We start from the raw sequence: 17,616 nt of genomic DNA on the forward strand, positions 1-17,616 counted from the left end.
ATTACCAGAAACACATTTATTAACAGCTGCCAAAAATGTAATATTTGAATAGCTCTAACATAATGCATTGTATTATACAAGTTGGTGCTGACATTTAGAAAGTGTGAATACAAAATTAATGAAAAGCAACATAAAAAAAGCATACTGTCATGACAATACATAACATCTAAAATAATACAACATGGCATGCCATTATCATGAAAATATCCATTTTGTTCACTGTGAAGTCATTGTTTGATTTGGTCGCACTTTACACTCCCTTCGCAGGGTGCCAGAAGGTGCAATCGAGTCGTACTTTGAGATGTGACGCTCCACACAACTGAAACTAAATCAACTGTTTGATGATGCCTTAAAAATCACTAACAAACAAAACACTTGTGGACGCTTTGTATCTAATTTAGCAGTGCTACCTAGAGGCAGGTGATTTGCAGCAGCAGGGTTTGCCTGTTACTGCTGCATGAGCTTTTCCTGTTAAATCATGTTAAACGTAGTAGGATTGTGTATGCAAGGAAAGTGCGCATTCCACTCTAATCCTGTAAACATAATTTGGGGACAGCCTCCGCTGATGCCTTAACAGTCACCACTACAGAGAGGGGTCCTGGTATCTCAGATTCATATTAGAAAATGTATCAACCTCCACCTGCAGGCATTGTTTTTGCTTTCGCTTCACTGATACAGAATTCATTTAGACTTTTCAAATAACAGAAACGTGGTGACATTACATGTTCAACGACTGTAAAATACACCAACATACCAGCCAATGCGCCATTCCAGGGACGGGCCGAGTCGCTCCAAAAATTTGTTTGCAAACTATTACTTTCATCGCAAAACAAGTAAGGCTCATTATTTTTGTTTTTTCTTGAAAAATAATCCAGGAATTAATAACATGGAGAAAAAAAAATGGATTGAAAAATCCATAATATAAAAATTTTAAAATACCACTTATAGCACAAACCATAGTTTATCATTTTTTTGTTTATATTGCATACTCTGGTGCATGAGCAGCAGCTTATTTCCATTTTTCTGAACAATTTCTATCAAAAGGAGGCATATTATGCCATAGGGGACCCCGTTTACAACTACAGTGAACAGCAGGAAACAAAATCCTAGTTTGAAATCTAAACTAGTCTGCTCCTTTTATAAATCTGGGGACGTTTTAGTTAGGATTGGTAGAAATCAAAAACAATGAGCCTCAGCAATATGATCTGGAACATGCATTTTAAAAACAGCCTCTTATCACCATGTCTTTTTAAAGCTGCATTTAACATAAAAAACATTTTACAACCCAATGTAATGGTTAGCCTTTTTTGTTCATGTCGTATCAAGGCAAAGTAAATTAAAGCAAAATAAAAAGTCAATGGCATTATGCAAGCTGATAATCCAATACATAATAAACCAAAACATAGCTAAAAAGATAAAAATATCCATGACACAGCCCATCTACAGTTCAGAGCGTTAGTAAGTAACAGATGTTAATGCAGGAGAGCAGTTACAATAACAAACGTTGCACACGAAGGTAACCTCTCCAAACGATCCAAGTGTCTCGGGGAGATCAAACTGTAAAAAGTTCCGTCGCTAGTGGTGATGGTAACTGAGCAGTCCCTCGTTGCTGGTGATGCTGCCTAGTTGGTCCAGGCTCCAGGGACTGGAATGCTTCCCTTTGGTGGCGTTACAACAAGAACATCCTCAATGTCTGTTCTGTCGCTTCACCACAAGGACCCTGTGTAGTTGTACTCCCCTCAGCATCCATTCTTAATCTTGTCACCCCTTTTCATGGGATTCCTTGTTGAGTCACAAATTTTTCAGCAGTTTTTTAAAAAGAAAGCAAACGAGTAGAAAAGGGGAAGTGGCATCCAGATGCATGGCTCTGTGCATAGTCTCTGTACATGGGGACAGACGGGCACCTGTTGAGCCCCTGGCAGGCATTCAGGGACGTTTCTACTCAGATTTGTGGCAGTACAAGTCTTTAAGGGCTTTCAGTTCCTCGATGAGGGTTTTGTTCTGGTTCTCCAGCACAGCCACGCGGTTTTCCAGACACTTGACGTATTCCTTCTTCTTCCTGCGACACTCGCGGGCTGCCTCCCTGTGTGACACAAACACCATGTGTGAGTGTATGTCTGTGGTAAACGCCTAAACATGTGTACAAGTACATGGCTACATTTACTTGCCACTCCAACCAAAATGCTCTTCGATATTTGGAACATTCGTTCAGGAAAACCTAAAATGAGCACTAGTCTGTTGTTTCCCTCCCTACATTACCGGAAACGTAAGACATGATGATGCAGACATAGTGGTCCACTGACATAAGCGCCACAGACAGCTTTGCTTTAATTGTAGCATCCTTTGATAAAGTGACTGGATCATCATCCACAGGTATAATGTTGTTGGTCCAGTAAGTATTATTATAAATAATAAAATAAAATAATAAAATAATAAATAATATTAATCACACTGTCACAGAACAGAACTGTTTGCACAGTGTCTTATTTCTAGATGTCAATCTTAGTGGTATCAAAGAAAACAGCAATATCCTGGCAACACTGAAAGTACACACACCATTAGTCAACCTCAATACACTTACCGGTTTTTCATTAGTCGGACCTCCCTTTTGCGTGTGACTTCCTCAGTGCCGCCTCCTGAGCCCAGTGCAGGCGAAGTCGCCATGACCACCCCAGGAGTGATGGCGCTGGTGGGCGCTGTGCGGATCTGATAGGCCTGGACATCCCCAGAGGCCGCTGACAGACAGACAAACAGGGCTTTTTACTAAAGCGATCCAAACATTTGAAAATAAATTCACATTAAACACTGACTGATATTAAGCTGATTCTAATTAGTATGGTTACATGTTCAAAGTGTATTGCAGATTTCATTAATTGATCTTAAAGCTGGAGTAGGCATTGAAGAAACTAGCAAGAGACAGCTAGATTTTAAGAGTATCCAATCGAATAATTCCCACCCCATCCCTTCAGGCCTCCCTCCAAGGCACAAAGCACATAGCACATTTTCACATGCAGTGATTACACAGGTAGAGTGCACACAGACAGGAAGGCAGACGGGCAGGTAGGTAAGGTGGCCAATCATTTCATTCAGACTGAATTATATCATTGGTCGTGCTTTTTACAGCCCTATGACAGCCTCAGATACCAGATGTTTTTCACTTATGTCAGAGCATTTGATTTACTGATAGCTGTCGTGATGTCAAGAGAATTTCAACAAATATAACAAAATATGCTTCTGAAATAAATTGCCTACCCTCAGCTTTAAGTATGTTTTAACAGAACATCATGTTGAATTATTTCCCCACCTTGTACGACCACTTGGTTGCTGGGTACAAGGATCTGCTGCCCGTCGCTGGTCTGGGCGTACTGCAGGATGGTAGCACCAGGCTGGGCTGTGGTAGCGTTGGCCATAGTCAGTGTCTGCAGGCCCTGCACTCCATCTGTGCCATTATTGGCCAGCTGGATGGCCCCACCCTGGGTAATGGCAACTGCAGAGGGACACCGTCATGTGTTACAATTGGTCTCAAGTTAAGTGGTGTTCTCCAAATCCAGTGCATTGGACATGGAAAGTGGAGTGCAAGGCGGCAGCTGCAAGCAAACACAAATCCTAGCTTCAAAATGTCCTTTCCTAAACATGTGATGTCACTGATGTCTACATCTTTTCTTTACGGTATAAAGCTTAAACACCACTAACTGCAGCAATGACCAACTGATTTTCTAAGTGCAGTGTTTCCCATTAATTAAAGAGCCCATGGCGGCCCGGCATAGTTTCAAAATTAACCGAAAATATTTTTACACATCTCATAACATTTCAGACCTCTAACATGTTTTGTGGGCACTGCTCTAAGCTCGCACGCTCACACACTGGCATCTGACTCAAGGCAACCGCTTTTCTTTTGAAGGTAACTACATTAATGATGTGTTTCTGTCACTTATTTGAAAAGGCAATAAAGCTAGTTGCACCTAAATTTGGAGTGCACACGTTTTCAAGCCTTTATGGTAAATCCACTGAAACGGACCAGTGCAAGATGACAGGCAGGTTAGAGATTTTATCCTGTCATTTCCTCTCTTTACAAAGACTAATGTTGCAGATTCTAACTTGAAGAGAGGATATGAAGTCTTCATGTTATGAAATTCGAGAACCACATACAATATAATTTATTAAATTGGGTCAGACTTGATGAATTTAGCGTGAGGAAACATGTGACAACATCCAGTTTTAAAAATAAAGTTTATACAGTATGGAAATAAGATCAATTGGATTATATTCACAGAAAGTATAAAAAACATATTTCATGTCTACATTAAAAGTAAAAAAAACAAAACAACAACAATAAAATGTGAGAAAATAGAATAAGTAATTTCCCTAGTTGTTGATTTAGGGTTTCTAGAAAGACATTAAATAAATTTGTTGACTTTTGTTGCCGTTTCATCAACATTTATAGCTATATAATGGGTTTAGGAACATTTTACTAGACAGGGTTCTCAAAGTTAAATTTAAGACTTTAAGACCTTTTTAATACCACCTAGAACTGAATTTAATGCCAACTTCAATGTCGTATAATGGAAATCTGTATGAATTTTAAGCCTGAGAAAGTTATTGTTTATGAAGTTACCTGAATTTTGAAAAACATTTTATTTTAATACTCACATTCATATTTAATAAACTATAGCTTTTTGGGTGTGTTTGTACTCTGATAACATAAAATAAATCAAGGATGTCACTGTGTTGAAAAATGGTGGGGATATAGGGGTGCTGGCCTTCTGAACTTGCCCATTCTGAGTCGACCATCTAAAGTTAGCTTGTTAATAGCACTTCAGAGACGCTTTGTTTTCTTTCCTAACAACTGACTGATTCGTGCACTCCACAGTCCAGAGTGTAAAGCTGAACACTGACGTGAACAGTAGGCTAATGTTACCTGTACTGCAGTATAACATTCAAGTCACACCAAACGGAGTAAATTGTAATGTCACATACACAAAAAGTGTTTATTTATGATGTTTTGGCATTTATTTAATCCAAGAAAGGACAAGAAATTTTTTTGGACCTTTGTAAACGAAATTTAATACTTTGAAGGCCTTATTTTTAGAATGAAATTTAAGACTAATACTTTTAAGACCCCGCGGGTACCCTTCCAGAGCAAAACATTGTTTACAAGAGTGCAAAGTTCTTCATAGATAGACTCTTCAATTCGCTTTAAAATGTACAACATTTTCTTCTGGGGCGAGGGCATGACCCCAGACCCCCCGGGAGGGTCCAAGGCCCACCCACCCATAGTCTCTTAAAATCCTGTGGGAAACACTGATGCATTATACTATCTTCATGTGGCAAACCCCTCTGTGCAGTGTATACCAGTGGCATCCCTCTCAAACAAAATGCGTCCATGGGCTTGAATGTGTGTCCAAGACAATGCCTGCCTAATCATACAACAACAAGCCTGATTTGACTGCTAGCAGGAAATCAACAAACAGCACTTACTGTACTGGCCACTGCTGGTCTGATAGATGGGAGTGGGCATGGTGACTGTGGTGATGGCAGGTGCTGTGTCGTCCTCTGACTTCTCTTCTTCAATTCGAGGCACTGCTGGAACGTCTGACGATAAGTCGTTCAGAATCTTCCTGTGTGTGTGGGGGAGGGGGCAATCGCAGAAAAATCTAAGCAAACTTTTTTCCATTTTTAAAATAACATGTCATACGAATGTATATTCTACTTTGGGAGAGGTTGCAAGTGAAGCTTTGTGCTCAAAAGTAACAGCAGCTGATAAAATGAAAGAGCATCAGTCATTCACTTCTAAACTCCAACGTGACACATGATTCAGACAAAAGATCAATAAATAACGGGACAAATGAAAGAGGTCTACATCTATGAGCACACGAGTAATAAATCTAGAGAAGTGATTATGGTGCGTTCCATTTGACATGGGAAGTCGGAATTTCCGACTTCCAGGGTCTACATTTCAAAGGGAACGCCCCCTTAAGTCAGAATTCCGAATTCGGAAGAATCGCACTACCCCGACTTCTTGATCCAAGATGGCTGTCGGGGTATCAACAGTTAGTGAAAGTTCTAGTTTATACTGTTTATTAGCACTTCTGTGTACTTGTGTCTCATAGAAATGTTCGTACACAAAGTGCTGTCCAACAGCTGTATGTGTAGTATGAGTAAATACCGCACAATGCATTTTTTTTTTAAATCAACCGGCGTATCAATAGCTAACCTGGCTAGTTGTAAACAAACAAACAAAAAAACCGACGGCTGGCTGAGCGCGGTTTTCCAACTTGTTAACTGGAATACTGTCAACTCGGGTGTGACATCATTCCCATCTCCGACTTCCAAGGTAAATGGAATGCACCATTAATATATTTCTAAAAAGATGTCATACAGACCTATAAGAAGGCCGTCTGGACAGGATCTCTCTCCTCTTCTGAGAATCTGTCACACTGTCTACAGACTCCTGGGAGTCCTCACTCTCAGCAACAGTAGAAATCTGCAAGTGAACAATAATATTACTTTAATGTCATGTGTCCTTGCAAATATGCTGCAATAAAGGTGGAGACATATGTGAAGAAAATATGACTTCAAACTTAAAGCTACTATCACAATGTTTTTTGCAAGGAATTATGTTCATAATGGCAGTTATTAAGTTGATTTCAGGGACAAAGTAAATTCATATCATTTTTTAATTCAAAATCAAACACGTCAGCATTCAGTGATTATTTTTATGTGCAATAAAACAGAAGGTGGTTATTCTGTGCTGTAATGGAATGATAAAAATCCTCTCACCTGTACAGTCTGGACTTGTGGGGACTGGATGACAGAGGGCTGGGCAGCTTGGATCACTCCGTGCACTTGGACTGTCTGACCGTTGGGTAACTGCACTAAGGTAACGGTAGGACTGCTGGAAGTCACCTGGCCTGCAGCTATGGATGCCTGCAACCCATAATCATACACTATCTGTATGCAAAGTTATATATAGTTCTCAGCAGTGGCAAGTGGCAACTCTCTTTTTCAGAGAGAAACTTATATTACAAGGTGCACATTTAAAGTGATGATTAAGATTTACCTGGGCCAGGGTGATCTGCTGGGCCTCAGACTCCGAGACAGCTGTTTCACCACTTTGCTGTGTGTCTGCACCAGCCTCCATGGTCATTTAAAAATCTGCATAAAAGTAAGACACTGCTTGTTTGTACGTGTATCACCATGCTTAACAGTGAACTGTGCAGCACAAACAGTGAGAACGTGGTACATGGTGTACAGCAGACAGTGGAGGTTGTCCACAGTGCTTGTTGATATTCTAAAAGGAGGGTGTGGCATAGCTTAACATGCTAGCATATAATTATTTTATTAAACACCGTAACCCGAATTTCCTTGCAGAAATAACAAACGCACTTCATAATTTAAAAGCATATAGCAGATGTGATATTCAACACCTGATAACATAACGTTAATGCTACATTTAACTGCCCTCTCACTTCCCCATAAACGCCGAAGGCTAAAGCTAACCTGGCTAGCCAAGGAGTTCTCGTTAGTGTTACCAACTTGCAGTTAGCATGCAGCTAGCTTGAGCAGAATGAGCTTCATTGCTTATCTTAGCATGCTAACTAGCTAATATGAATGCATTCAATCTTAGCACAGTTAGCAGCACTTTATTTAACATTTGTCAACGTTCAACTTCAAGTGTTTTCCCCCAGTTTCAACAAACAGTTTTGCAGTTTGGAGCTTTGCTGTAACATTTAAATGTAGTCCAAACTAACACTGCATTGATTAATAATGTCAGGTTGCTAGCTGTGAGCCTAAATGGAGGGAAATGTCTGCATGCACTGTATGCCAGTTTTGTTTGCAACTGGGGCACCCACTTTCACTAACGAGTTTGTTGGCTCAATTGTAGTTAAACACACTGTTGACATGAATTAGCTTTACACGGCTAACTGCTTCTGTAACTTATTTCTAGAACGTTTATTTAAACAAGAAATATTTAAGCCCACTCCCATATTTATACCTATGTCTCAGTTGTGTTGCGAGCCACCGAGCCTTGCAGAGACTGACTCATTTTGTGAGCCTCTGCAACACGGCCGCCATGATCTCTTTGTTGGCTTTGTGCGGAAATTAGGCGCAAATAACTTCTCTGGGCAGCCATCTATCTGTTTAGCAAACATCGGATGCGTATCCTCTTACCAACACAGACTCGCTTCGTCACTCCCGGGTCTACGGAGCTCCACTTTTATTCAGACCGACACGTAAGAGACCGCGTCAGGCTACACCTCCGTCGCGTCACCGAGAACAACAACACAGAGAGGAGGACGAGGGAGACGACGACAGAGAAAATCAGCTCTATCGACAGGACTCGAGTGAAAACGGAAAAGGCCGGAAAGTCACGAAGGCTGCCGAGGAAACGATGGAACGCCACGGAGATAGCCGATAACTCATCTGAGCATGCGCATGCTTGCGTAATTTTTGAATCTATATAAAAAAAACTTTTGGTTATTTGATTGTTAAGAAGATGACAAGTTAATCATAACAAGCAAAAGTCTCTTGCGCGGCTCCCTACATTGTGTGGATATACTCGATCCTTAAAAGTTTTTTTAAAGATTACTTATTGTGAAAGTTTAATATAATTTAAATTCGATAAAATAACAAAAATAATATTGTCAATTGTCTAAATGAATTATTTGAATTTTTCTGGCAATATTTCCCATCCTCATTTTGGTGACATTTTATGTCCTTCTTACAGTTGAATTTTTATAATGAGTATGGACTTGTTTTTCTTGTGAAATAAACGATAATTCATCATCTATTCGTTTAATTCATTTATAGCGGTAAATCATATTTATCCTCTCTACACCAATTAAACTTTAACGTTTAAGATATTATAAATCAGATGTTAGTTTTGATTTATAAAACATTTTCAGACAGTTTTTGAATTCATGAGCTGCATTGCAGTTGTTATGCACATGGTGGCAGCAAAATCCTTCTTTATTTCCAACCACCATAACAGTCAACACTGACACTGCCCCAATATGTTGTGTTTAGGCACATGTTTCTTTCATCCCTGCCTGATATGACCAGTTAGTTATCTGTGTCTGAGATTAGTCTTAACTGTGATACTGGCTTTGTACCACCCAACCACACTGTGACTTTAATGAGAAACCAGTGGGCTCCAGCCCTGTATTACTTCTTATGTACTATTTACAGCCCTCGTGATTCACATTACATTCGCTTCTCATTGGTCGTCAAATCTGGCCATAAAATGTACTCATTAACTCTGTCACTTGGTGTGTGAGGACTGGTGCTGTAGGAATAAAATGAGTTCTAAGCTGTGGCAGCTGGTCAAATCCTGCGGGGAAAATGAGACTTCAGACCAATTTATGACCATCATCTCTGTGTGCGAGGTCATTTCAGAGACCTCTTAACACACACACACACACACACACACACACACACACACACAGGCACACAAATGTCAAACATACCCATCTTCGCCTATCGAGTGATTAACAACATCAGTGGTGAAATCATATTCCCTGCTACTGCTAATCCAACTAATCTTGTGTCCTATATAAAAACTGTTTGAATAGTATCTCTCAACAAACATTTTGCACATTTCTTTTCAAAGATCACCGATAATGAACAGTGCAGTTACTAAAAACTCACAGCAAATGTAATAAATATTTGTCACAAAGCAGCCCTCATATCCTGGGGATCCCTGTTCCTGAGTCCAGTGACTTGACTGCCCATTGATTTCCCTTAATAATGACCACAAGCTAGTAGCCTGAGCAAACAATAATTAGCCTGCAGCCCTACACGAGAGGAGAGGTTTCATATATATATATATATCGATCTTGCACAAATAATATGAGTATTGCCAAAATGTATTAATGCAATGTTATAAGCTTTTTACATCATTTGCTACTGTGACACCTGCTAATGTAGTTACTGAGTAAACTAGAAACAGTATAACCATCAGAGTAGTAAAAATGAATGACAACAATAGATTGTTTTCCCAATGAATAAATTATAAAATGTCATAAAATACTGAAAAAGTCTCACTACATTTTCCCAAATGTTCAAATGGTTCGTTTTAACCTGAAAGAGACTGAGAATATGAGAATATATACATTTCAGATGCTAGAACAAACTATTTTTTATTACAAATACAATTATAAAAATTGTTTCCAATAAATTTTCAGTGGATCAACTAATCTTCTCAGCTCTAAACTTTTGCATAAATACATTTTAATTCAGCTTCCTTTGTCACTAAAACCCAAAGCCTTTCACATTTGCTGTTGAAAACACATGAACGCACAAACACAATCAAGGCTATCCTTGCATTATTCACTTCTTCATCACCTCGCCATTGCGTTTCCTGAGTGCATATCGATGCGGTCAGTGTTCCTGGTGATTAAAGCAAATCTGAGATTCTGACTGCTAATGCTGGTGAGTTCTGGCACAGAACATCTGATTTGCAAAGGCTTTTACCAGAGCGCTCTGCAGTATCCCCACTACAGCAACAACCCTGGCTGTAAATCACTGTTGAAACACGAACAAACAGCAGAGTAAAATGATGCCGCAGACGTCCAAAATGGTGTAGGAGGAGCAGGATAGGAGTTTAATCTTCAGAATATGAAGTAGAGACCTGACTCCAATCCATAGCCCTTTCCTTTTTCCTTAAACCCAGCTGTCAAAGCCCCTGGCTTAACACAAGCCTCCCAAACCCCATCGACAGCAAGCCCTGACACTTTCTATTTCCCCCACTTTTTGTGTCTCTCTGCTCCCCTCTTGCCTGTTTCTGCATGTTTGTTTTTTTTCAATCACACACTCATATGAAAAATCATGACCCCCATCTGCCTCATGATCCCAGGACGGCATACGTATGAAGCACCCCCCTTCGGCATCAGGCATGTCTTCTGCAGTACTGAGTGTATTAATAACATGCCTGATATATTCTGTCAACATTGCCGTCGAATTTTAAATGCAGTCCTCAATCAAACCAAGTGGAAATATCATACCTGCCACTCAAGCAGGGCATTGTGGGAGATGTCAGCTCGTACGGGCGTGCAGGCCATGTGGCTTCCAGAGAGAGGCTGAATATGAATGCGGAGGGGGGAACATGCGGCGCATTTGAATACCACTGACCTTATATGCATGCTTTTCATCGTAGGTTGAATTACCTGAATCACATATGAACCAGTGCACCTGGCTGGGGTTGCCATGGATACTGGGCCCCACAGTCTGTCTCTCTCTATCATGCATGCACTCACATAAGCGAGGTTCTCAAGTCTGGAGATGCGAGTTTCAGAGATATCCAGTAAAATATTGTGTCGCTGAGGTGCAGTATCAAGCTGCAGCTGCAAGGCAGGAGAGTTATCTAACACACAGAGATTGTGCTGACCCAGACCTCTTGCTAATCTAGGCTGTAGGCAACACAGTGTATTGGACGATCTCAATCAATCCGTCAAGGTGTCAGCTCCTCCCTCCCTCTCTATCTTTTCCTCCTGCAAGGATTTTTCGCCATGCTCCCTTCCCCCCTGCTTCTTCCATCTGACTGAAGGTTAGGTTCAGATTTTTTTCAAATGTACCTTAGAACAATACCCACATGCTCATGACGACATTAGATGAGTTATTGGTCACTAGAATCACTCCTCCTCTGACAAAATCCACAATCCTTGTTCTGTGCAAAAATTTAGTCTAAGCTTCAGCGGTCTGAGTTAGGCAAATCAGGGGGGAAGTATTTTCATAAGCGTTTTACTCTTTGTGTTTTCACGGACAATGAATGTTAAGGTAGTGAAATGTAGATTTGTAGCTTCGGATCAGGTATTGACCATGATGTAACCAATCCACATTAAGAACAGTTTCTTTGTCTGTGTACATTCATTCAAGCCCCACATTAGTTTTCAGTGTCACACCTACACCTGACCTTGCTTAAAAACAAATTCCTTCAGTTCAATACAGTGACTTACACAGATTTTGGAAACAAGGGACTAACAAGGGATTGGTATTTGGTATCAGCAGAATTGAGGTATCGGAATCAGTATCGGGAAATAAAAAGCCAGAATGGTGCATTCCGAAATTTGACTTGGCCTTGTTTAAAACAATGACAGATCTGCGTACAAAAGGCAGCACCAGCATTAATTTTAGTGGGACCAATGCATATGGCTTTGGCAAAAAGCGCAGGCTCACCTTTTTCCACAGCGCAATGCATAATAATGTTTTTTACATGACTGTAGCTGTGATCCTATGTACATCCAGGAATAGTCATCACTATATACTTAACAGTCTTCAATCATCATAGTCTTCCTGTTCCTCTGTGGTGCCGGTGTGCTTTCTTGCCATCAAACATCACATAAAACCAACAAATACAAATAATATCTCTTTCAGAAAACCCTCACTGATAGATACTAGAAACATGCCGGTGAAGGTTGCCAATTTCTCTTGCTCATTTTAAGCACCATCTTGTGGCTCTCAGTTCAATTTTTGTGCCACTGCAGCAGCATCTGTAATTTTCTTCTTGATTGCCAGGAGTTTGAGACTGGTCCCCGGTGTTTTATCATGTTTGGCTTCACACACAGGTAGACAAGCTCTGCCCACACTCTGCTGTGTTTGTCAAAGCAATTGGAGTTTCCAACAGCAGCTGTCTCGTCCTGCGAAGGAACCAGAAGTTGAGGCCGATCCTTGAATCCTTCCTTTTATTAGGGTTCTGTGGAGAGAGATAACTGCTCATTCAAGTATTCAAGCTGGAGGTAAAACACATTGTCCAAGCCCTATCAGGTTCCACCCCAACACACACAATATTTTCAAAAATACTGTGTGATCTAGAAAAGGAAAAAGTGTACATTCACATGTATCAGCATCAGATCAATGTCAAAACATTTTATGTGAGATTTAAAGGAGGGAAAAAGAATCCTCACCCTTTAAGTACAGAAGTGCATTTTTTATATTTTAGCTTTTGATCCATGGCTTTCTCCAGCTTGTTTTCTTTCTTAAACGAAAATCGACATTCAATCCCCCCTGTTGCCTTTTTTCTTTTAGCGAGCCAGTAGGAGGGCAAGACAGGGGTAAAAGCAAAAAAACACACGCATGATGGGATAGGTGCTGGAGTTAGTGTGTGTGCTCAAGTGTGTGTGTGTGGACTTGCCGCAGTGCTCCTTCCCGTCATAACATGTCATTCTGGACACTATTACTCCCAACAGAGGCAGACACTGCAGCTCAGTGACACAAAGCGTAAGGTCATCTGTCAAACAGAGAAGGCAAGTGTGTGTGTCCATGCATTGTGGGAATGTGTGTATCTTCTCCATCTAGGCTTGACTTGGCATGTGATTGTATATGTGGTATATGATTATCCATCCATCCATCCATCCATCCATCGTCAACTGCTTATCCTGAGTACAGGGTCACGGGGGTATATGATTATGTGTGCCTTTAAATGTAGCTTGAATGTATTTCTGATTAAACGTGTGTGTGTTAAGTGAGAGATATATAAAGACCCTGGGAAGCTGTCATTCACACAGGCAGAATACCGTTACCTTACACACCCTGCTCTCATCCCTCACCTTCTCTTGCTGCCAAGTTCAAAGGTTGCCATGGCTAGCGACGTCCCAGTGGGAACACAATGTGCTCTGCCCTGGAGCCATCAAGGCAAGCATGCTTGGCGGGTGGGGAAGATATTGTGACCTTTGACCCGTCAAGGTCTTACCAGTGGAAAAGAGGAGCGGGGGGTTAGCGGAACAGGGCTGTGCCGGGTTGTAAATTCAACTGATCCTCGCTGAAGATTGGCGTGGGGTTATGGATGGAGTGGCCTTATAGCTTCTGAGCCCGGGCGACGCGTGCCGGCTGCCTCCTGGATTTCAGAGGGCCCTGGGCGAGAGAGATAGCCGCCCCTCTAATCCGCCAGAGTCTCACTCACCTTGCCTCCTCCGTGTTCCTCAGATAGTGCATCTTTTGTGTCAGATCTTTGCAGCTGTCACCGCCGTTGCGTGTAAGGATGATGCCGGCTTTGTGTGGGTTTATGTGGGTGTAAATGTGAGACAGAAGCACAGACAAATACACATAAAAAATGATAGATGTGAGAGTTACCTTTCCAACCCACCATCCCCCATCCCCCTACCCCCCTAAAAAAGATAGTAAGCTACCCATGGGATAGGGAATGTTGCAAATACCATGTTAATGTGGAATATTTACTCTAGAAAAGGAGCATCAGGGTCTTTGACAAATCCTCTGGTGAAGCTATAGAATCAGAATTAGTCTACAAATGACTCATTTTACATAAATAATCAATTTGATTAACAGCTTCAGTAAAAATCAGAATTTCATTTTGGCCAGGAACTAGCAGAACATTCACTTGCTTTTTTACGAAGCTTTCAACCGCTTTCATTTTTTTTTCAAATGAGCACACTCCATCCTCAAATGACTGACTGTGTGATTTCTTTGAAAACTCCAGAAAAAACCTTGTAAGTAGAACTTGTGTTAAGAATAGTTTTTGAAATTACTACTTGAAATTGAATTTTTCTATTTTCAATGTGTATCACATTGTTTCAGTATGGCTCATTTTCATTCTGCATAGCACGTAAGGTTGGAGTTAGCTTGTCATAAATATCTGAACATCTTTTCTGTTTCATTTAGGGTGTTCAAATTGTGTTTTCTTCAAAATTAGACAAACATGCCCCAGTTGTATAGTCATGTCAGATAAATTAAAAATCCAATAAAATCCTAAAATGCTACAAAAATGTTTGACTTTAGACTTTTTTCTTTCTTGACTACAGAAAATTTGACTTTGTCAACATGTAGTGTGCATTTTTAATGCTTAAATTTGACACAGAAGTCTAGAAGATGTAGAAACATTTGTGTAGCAAAAGAGCAGCCAGAATGTGTGTGTGTCCATGGCTGTGTATGCATAGGGGAATAGAAGGGGACAGTCAGGAGAAGGGTTATTTACTGCGCTGCCCAGGCGACCTGTCCGTCCTCACGTCCAGCCCCAGCAGATTAAGATGCAGCCGCTGGCGGCTGCCAGAGTGGGCTGAGATTGATGGGGAACACGGGGGCCACAGAGGCCCTGCAGAATTCTGAACAGAGCCTGTGGGTAGCAACCAGCTATGCTGCTAGCAGACAGCAGCTCGTCTCTCCTTCCCGCTCTCTGTCTTGTCACCCTTTTTTCTATCGTTTTTCTGACTTTTCTTTATCGCTCTGTTGCTCTTTCTGGCATTTTTTTTCTCTCTGTCACTCCGCTGCTTTCTGCATCCCTGTTTTTCTGTCTCTCTGTCACTCTATCGCCCCACTGTGCCCCCCAACCAGTCTCACAACCCCCCCCCCGAAGACGCTGTCTCAGCAGCTTTAGCAGATTTGGATGTCATGAAACTGCAGGTGTGTCAGTATCGTGTGTGCGTGTGTATGGGAGAGGGGGCAAAAGTGAGGAGGAATATCCTCTCAATAAATAATTCTCTAGTTAAGATGGGTAGTGGGGAAGTTAACTGTGAGATATATGCCTGTGTGAGTGCGTGCATGTGTGTGTTTAGGAGTGTTAACATGGATCAATCGCAGCTTCTAAGCTGTCTGCACAGCTGAAGAATTTCAGCTGAAGGGGGGAAAAAATAACAATTATCTCAGTATGTCAACATCTGCATGTGTGTTTGCACTCGCTGGTTGTTTCAAAAGTAATTTTGATGTTGCAGTGATGGAAGAGGGAAAAGATGAAAATGGAAGATGGATGTGTGTGTGTGTGTGTGTGTGTGTGTGTGTGTGTGTGTGTGTGTGCTGAACAAACTGCACTGGCAGGGTTTTTGTTGGAGTCCCCAGGGCAGAAGACGTATGAGTCAGCGGCCAGTAGGATTTATAGCCAATTGATTAAATTAGCATTTGTTCTGCTACTGGGGCAGCAGCCTGTCAGTATAAACATACATTGAAACACACACTCCCTCGTGGGCAAACACACATGCACCTGTACACCAACTGCAGTTAAGGAACGCGAGGAGGAGAAGCAAGACAATGAGGAAAGGGGGAGGAAAAATCCACCAAGAACCAGTAGACAATTAGCAATGGTGTCAGTAAGTCAACATGATTAACATCGGGATCACTGGGATGTAAATACTCGAAGAAACACGCACTGCACTCCCACAAGCCTCCTTCCTAAGCAGCTCCTTCATGCAATACAGCAAGTGAGCAAGGGGGTCGCGCACACCGGGTTTGCTGACAAGCCTTTTTATGACATTCATCAAAGCCATCTGCCATTTTCCGCTCAATTAATTTGTTATGGGAAGTGGGATCAATTAAGTGCGCACTGTAATGGCTTTATATCCTTGTTTCCCTTTTATAGCCCAATATTTTCTGTGCTCCACTCTGGCATGAAAAGGCGAAATCGATATCCCCAGCTATTTTCCCCTCCCGTGGACTAATTTGTTTTTGCCACTCTCTTCCTGGCTTGATAAACTGGCTGTAATGAAGGGTTAGGGTGAGGGGACAGACTAAACATAAACCCGCACTCGGGCCAACAAGCAAACTGGGCATGCTCTTCCCCAACGCAGCCACTGAATCCAAGAAGACTCTAATCTACTGAGATCTCATTTGGATGTCAGGAGTAACGTCGTTTCCCACAGTTAACTGTAGGTGCAGTAGTATCAACAGGGATTGACCTTTGCACAGTTATCATCTGATACATTGGTCACCCATAGTGACAGTGAGTGGCTTAGGAGACGGGGATGATAAGGACAATGGGCGGCTCACTCACGACAGATAGTTTGACAGTGACGGGTGGGGCAGCGTTGGCTCAGAGCTCCATTAGTACGAGTGTCACGAGTCGCCGGTGTACCCGCCTCTCTCACCTCGACCCCTGCAATGTATTGATCGCTTCCCCATTAAGGCTGCTGATGGGCTTGATGATATGATGAAGAAGTGGGGGGAGTGATGTGTTTAAGTGTGTGCATGTGCATGACTTCGGAGCAAGATGAGGGACCAACATTACTCCTGTAGCAGGCCTGGTGACATTGCCATATTGATTTTGACTTCATCTGGTTTGGATGTGCTTTAGAGGCCGGGTCTTAAACCAAGATGACCAAAGTGTCAGCTTTTTTTGTTACAGTGGGCTTATAGGGCCACCAAGGTCCCAACTGTACGTCCATGAGCTTAGCGTTGCTATGTTAAAGCTGAAGCTTGATTTATACTCCTGCGTGGGGTCTACGTGCGTAGCTACGCCGTAGGCTAAGACATTTATAGTTTGTCCGTGTGTCCATTAATCTGCGATTACACCCCCAAACACTAGAGCAGGCTAAGTTCCGGTTTAGCCCTCCGCTAACGTGAATGGGGGTAAAATTGTAAACGTGCAGCTGGTGTAGCCTTTTTAAATGTTATCAACTGAATGGATCACATTCTGATAATGAAACGAGTCATTTCGCTCGGGTTGTGACGGTCAAATATATGGATCCACCGTGTTACAGCCGCCGTTTTGGCCGCTGGTAAAAGTTACTTCAAAGCACGGGCACTTCCTGTTGGCTCGGAGGCATTGCGAGGCTACCCAGCTGACCAATCACAGAACTTATGGTCGGTGACGGCGTAGGGTAGGAGGCTACGCCGTCGATTTGACGCAGAAGTATAAATTGCACCTGAGGCTGCGTTTTATTTAGGGAATGAAGTTTT

At 41.8% G+C, this 17,616-nt stretch overlaps 1 protein-coding gene across 4 annotated transcripts; it reads right to left on the reverse strand.

The window, feature by feature from the left end:
- Window position 1: 1 nt before the first annotated feature.
- LOC119904544 (cyclic AMP-responsive element-binding protein 1) lies at window positions 2-8,328 on the reverse strand. 4 transcript variants are annotated; one of them, XM_038721320.1, is made up of 8 exons: window positions 8,173-8,328; window positions 7,061-7,155; window positions 6,781-6,951; window positions 6,384-6,484; window positions 5,479-5,618; window positions 3,305-3,487; window positions 2,582-2,735; window positions 2-2,083 (listed from the first exon to the last, which is right to left on the reverse strand). In XM_038721320.1, exons 2-8 carry the CDS (start codon window positions 7,145-7,147, stop codon window positions 1,939-1,941), a joined length of 981 nt encoding a protein of 326 aa, XP_038577248.1. In that variant the 5' UTR covers window positions 7,148-7,155; window positions 8,173-8,328; the 3' UTR covers window positions 2-1,938. The 4 variants fall into 4 exon arrangements, with proteins under 4 accessions (XP_038577248.1, XP_038577265.1, XP_038577256.1 ...); XM_038721337.1 differs by having other exon boundaries at window positions 6,781-6,927; window positions 8,173-8,327; XM_038721328.1 differs by lacking the exon at window positions 8,173-8,328 and adding an exon at window positions 7,997-8,159.
- Window positions 8,329-17,616: the final 9,288 nt, after the last annotated feature.

Source organism: Micropterus salmoides, unplaced genomic scaffold, assembly GCF_014851395.1.
Source record: "Micropterus salmoides isolate LMB-PRFRI ecotype aquatic unplaced genomic scaffold, ASM1485139v1 Ms_hic_scaffold_1, whole genome shotgun sequence".
Taxonomy (NCBI): domain Eukaryota; kingdom Metazoa; phylum Chordata; class Actinopteri; order Centrarchiformes; family Centrarchidae; genus Micropterus; species Micropterus salmoides.